General features: G+C 43.8%; 1 protein-coding gene across 1 annotated transcript in view; it reads right to left on the bottom strand.

The window, feature by feature from the left end:
* Window positions 1-175: 175 nt before the first annotated feature.
* MGST2 (microsomal glutathione S-transferase 2) overlaps window positions 176-4,977 on the bottom strand; it is a 9,569-nt gene continuing 4,767 nt past the window's right edge. The window contains exons 2-5 of the mRNA XM_010188584.1: window positions 4,736-4,835; window positions 4,035-4,105; window positions 2,072-2,153; window positions 176-308 (exon numbers count right to left, since the gene is read on the bottom strand). Of these exons, the coding sequence (XP_010186886.1) occupies window positions 176-308; window positions 2,072-2,153; window positions 4,035-4,105; window positions 4,736-4,835 (386 nt within the window). The remainder of the gene's footprint in view (window positions 309-2,071; window positions 2,154-4,034; window positions 4,106-4,735; window positions 4,836-4,977) is intronic.

The raw sequence follows: 4,977 nt of genomic DNA, 5'->3' as shown, positions 1-4,977 counted from the left end.
TAGGGAAAGGAGAAGTCGCAAACAGCTGAGGAGAAGCATGCACCTTACATGGCAATGGGCTGTTAGGAAAGAGCTCTGATGCTTTATTCACATGCAGCTTATCTGTTTGGTGCTCAGGGTAAGCATCCACATTGTTTATTTATTTTAAAAAACCCCAACCAAACAAAAACGGTCTTCAGAACAATTTACGTAATTTCTTCATAATGCTGAAGTCCAGGTACTCATCCAGAAAGCTGCTGACAATTCCAGCTGCACCCAGGGTTATCAGGCAAATCAGAATCATCAAATTCAAATAAAAACCTGTTGACCTGGAAATGGAAAGCAGAAAAATACTGTTACGAGCTGTTACGTGGCGTGTTTACAGTGAAACTGCTTGTCCACACCAATTAGGAAGAGATGTGTAGAATCAGAAAGGATTCCTGCTGTAACGTGGTAATAAACCACTCCCGCATGTGACTTTTGCTAGGGAGAAGAGAGATCCCCAATATCTTCTCTATGGGAGAACTCCCCCAGTGTTTCTAAATATTCAGGTGGAAGTTGGGACTTTGATCCAGGATGAGCTGACTTGTCCCATGACATGAAGACCTGCAGGTAAAGCCTCAGACAAGCTTGAGCACCTCACTGCAGCTGTAGATGTGCGAGAGAAGCCTTTGGGGCTGAGGGAGAGGTGTGTGTGCCTCTTACATCCACACCTGTGGGTCAGGTACTCTCCACTGAGCTGGGATGTCTGCTTCTGCTTATCACTTTGACCCAGAGATGGATTTTGAACCAGAAAGGAAGTGTGTCGATCCTAAAAAGTCCTAAAAGCAATTAGGGCACTCGCTGGGGATGGAAGAGGGTCAGGTTATTTGTACAAAATGGAAAGCTCCCACAGAAGAGGCTGGGAGACCCCTTCAGCTCTGAAACACAGAGCTTGACTTTTGGGCACCTGTGAGCAGGGAGCTTCCCATCCACACATTATGCTCTGCTTGATCATTTATTTAGACTGCTTTGCTCTCTGAACTTCCTTAATAGTTGCTAGTCTTCTGGTTGGTGTTCATTGCATCATTTGAATTACTGCATCTCTTACTGGGAGATAACAGATTATCTCTGTGTATTTGCTCTGGGAAAAACATAGCATCTGCCTTCTCTTAAGCAACAGCCTTTCCAAAGAGGGTAAAGGATCGGTGGAGACTGCGGTGAAGGAGAATGATAACATCAGTACACAAGCTATGGGAAGCAGCTCTGTAGCACAGTCTTTAACTGCTGCGGGATTATTCACTGCAAAATAGCCTGATGGTTTTGTATCTTCCTCTAGAAACAGACATCTCAAGTCTTTTAATTTTATGACAAGCATATAGTATGCTACTTTATTTCTAAGATTAATGTGTGTGCTGGAAGAAGAACCTTGGGTCAGGACACAGAAGATAGTGCAGTGGCTTCAGTGAAAGAAGAAATAAACTCTGTGTTTGGGTGTACATAGTGGAGAGGTGTTTTGCCAGTGTGCATGCTTGTTGAAGCAGAGTTCACATTAGAAGGTGCCATGCACTTAACATTCATTAACGTCTGCTTATCTGAAACTGTGCTGTCTTATCTGGTTGGTGAAAGTTCATCAGCCTCCAAGGCCGGATGTGCTTGCTTCCTTCAGTGTATTTTGTGTGGCTGGAGTAAAGGTCTTAATGCGACCAACTGAAGAGGAATGAGAACAGCAGACAGGCAGGATTTTCATTTCAAAAATGAGAACGGCAGACAGGCAGGCACTGTGCCTGAGCAGTCTCCCATCCTACAGCAGTCCTGAGCCACAAAACTGCTGCTGTTTTCAGGCCTCTCCCAGCCTGGCTGCCAGCACGCTCAGTACAACAAGGTGAGAATCAAACCTCTTCTGTCTCGTGGTCCGTAGCACAAGCACATCCTAACCTGGGCTCCTGCTGTAGCAACCAGCCCCTTCCCTGAGGTTTCCTCCTCAGACCTCTTGCTGACACCTCACACACGTTGTGTTCTATGACAATCACTAACCACTGCCTGCCCTTGCGTCTCAGCCCAGCCCCAGACCTCAGCCTGGAGCTTTTAACCTCAGCTGGGGACTCCTTACCTGCCTTTTACAGACTGCACATAGCCATGGAAGTACTTGTAGCGGGTAAACACGTACAACACACCCAGGAGGGATGCTAATTCTAAGAAAGAAAAGGTTAACAGGGAGGGAAAAAGCAGTTAGAAATCTGAAAAAAATGAGGATTGTAGACAGTTAACCACTTTAGTTATGTTTTCTAGTTGTATGGCTCTGGGGATTTTCATAACTACCCATATCCTGGGAGGTTATCTTGGGAAAGAATCATCCAAAGAAGATGTATTTCTTCTTAAATACTCACTACAGGAGGCTCTTGATACAGGTTTATAGATAGGGGTGGCCATAAGCATGCAAAAACACCTAAAAGCATTCCCTGTGAAGGAGATCTCAAGAACTGACAGGAATTGGTACACACACACCCCAGCCCAGTTTGGTGGTTATCCTGGAGACAGGACAGTGGGTCAGAGCACTGTGGTTTGACCCAGGCTGTCATTTTGTATTGTTACAGCAGTTTGTGTTAAAGGAGAGTGTTTGTTTTGGAAAAAGAATCTTATTTATGTTGTTAATAACCTGATTTGCATTTATATAGCAGCTTTTATCCAAGGACATGAGAGGAAGCTGTAGTGAAGTTGGCTTTCTGACCTCCCTGTGGGAAGGGTATAAAGTTACTTCTGTTTGATAGATGGAGCGGGGTGTGTGGGTCAGTGGTGTTATCCAGGACTAAGCCGCGCTGGTTAATTTTGTGTTCTTTCAGACTACACAAGTGAGTATTACAGAGGGGACAGCCTTTACCGTGTTCTGGATTAACTCCTGTAAAAATGCCTATGGAGATGCTCAGCTGAAAAAATTACTTAAAGGGGAGGTTAACATAATCTCTTTTTTGCTTACATGTAACAGCACATATATTGCTTGTTAGCAGCTGTGATTTTCCTCAGGTGTCTATCTATGACCACATGTGCTATCTTATATCCTAATCGTTGACTTAAGTGGTGCTACTTTGGATCTACATTGGATTTTCAATGGAGATAGAACTCTGGCTATCAGATAGAGCCAAACCAAAATTACTATTTTGGAGCAAACATGGGAAATGGAGAAGAAAGCTGGCTGTTCAGGAAGGAGAGGTATAGTGGGCATGAGTTAGTTAGCCTTTCTCCACAGACTTCATGCTTCTAAAACATCTGCTGGGGAAGGGTTAATACAGCAGAGTGCACAAGTTAGGCTCTGTCACAAGTTCTGGCTCTATGAGAGTCCACCCCATCACTGCCAGCAGGCATCACAGACCCGTTGTGAGAGGTGTGAAGGCTCTGTGGCATCTGAGTTCAGAACATCTGGCCAAAAAACTCACTCCTTGCTAGGTGCCTGAGGAAACATAACAGGTTTTCATGTGTCCTCGCTGCCTATCTGAAGTACAATATCTATGGCTGGAGGTGCCACTGTTAAGACAGCACTTCAGTGCTCAGTGCTGCATCCCAGAACTGATGGATGAGCCCAAGGGTGATGTTGCTCCTCTGGAATGCAAAAACCCAAAGCCTTGTTGTCTTGAGCTTCCTCTCCCTCAGCCAGGGCTCCAGCCACACGGATGGGTGCTCTGACCTGAGCCTTTCCAGACTGCCTTCTCCCCAGGAACGACAGCTATGTTTGATGTCCTTTGGGAACTGTCCCATAATGTGCAAATCAGTGTTAGTGGGAAGCATCTGGGAGCTGCTTTTCTGAATGATTCACGCTGAAAATCGACTGACTGTGTGATAAATGTGCCATGTACTGGCTCCTTGGTTTGCAGAGAGAAGTAAAAGCTGGTTGGGCCATGTGAAATGCCATGACTAAGTAGGGATTTCAGTGTCACTGAGCATTCTTCTAGGAATGCTATGCTAAGGTAATGCAATTAAAAGTTAAGAGATGTCTACAGTCATTTACCTCCCAATAAAACAAAAATGTTTTAAAAACTTACATAAATCTTCTTAGTCCGTGAAAACAATGAATTATTTACCTTGATTAAAAAAGCATCCTGCAGTCCAGAGGGCAGTAAGGAATATTGGGTAAAACTCCACACAGTTTTGTCTGCAGAATAAATTTGTAAGAACATTAGTCTGGAAAGGAAAAGGACTACAGGTGGGATCTTAAGGGAGAATCAGCTTTGGCCTCATTTTGTTGCCTCTAAAGTTAATGTTATCTTGTGATTGTTATCCACTACAACTACAGTTACAGCAGATGGGATTGTTTGAAATAAATATTAATATTTTTGCATAGGGTCATTAGCTAATCACAAACTGAATCCCATTAGGAAAACGCTGTCTTCTTGGACAGGCTGTCCTGCAGTTGTCCACTGTGAAGGCAGAGGTTTCTCTGCTCTTGTCTTCCACGTGTTTGGTGTTAGCTACAGTCCAAGAGCTAACAGCACAGCTTCCTAAATCCAGAACATTTGCACTGCCAAAGTTACAGCTCTCAGCCTCTGCTTAGGTCTGGGTAATCTGATTGCCTGGTTTGATCAGAATTTGAGCTGTCACGCTTTTAAATGAGCTGAACTTATCCCCATCATCATTAAATCAATAGCTGAACCATTTGAAAAGCAATCTGTTCATTCTTTTTTTTTTTGTTTGAGCAACAGGTGCAGAGAAAAATGTAATGTTTTAAGATAATGTTTTTGCTCATCTTCTGGACTGGATTGTTATTCATTGTTTCCGGACTTACTGCGCACGAAATGTTCTGTCAAATTCTGGTGCTCCAGTGACAGCGGGGGGCATGACCTTGTGCTTCATTCTTGATTTCCCCACCAGCCAAGCAAAATGACCTGTAAGCAAAAATAAGGGCTCATGAATTGCACAGTTCCTCATCTCAGTTGAGTCCCTTACACATCAGTAAATGTTTTAACAGAGATCATAGTTTTTCAGCTCTTTCCTTTTTGCTTGGTGGAAAGAGACCAATATCAAATA

This window comes from Mesitornis unicolor, unplaced genomic scaffold (assembly GCF_000695765.1).
Source record: "Mesitornis unicolor isolate BGI_N332 unplaced genomic scaffold, ASM69576v1 scaffold50597, whole genome shotgun sequence".
NCBI lineage: Eukaryota > Metazoa > Chordata > Aves > Mesitornithiformes > Mesitornithidae > Mesitornis > Mesitornis unicolor.
This window is presented reverse-complemented; position numbering and strand designations above follow the sequence as displayed.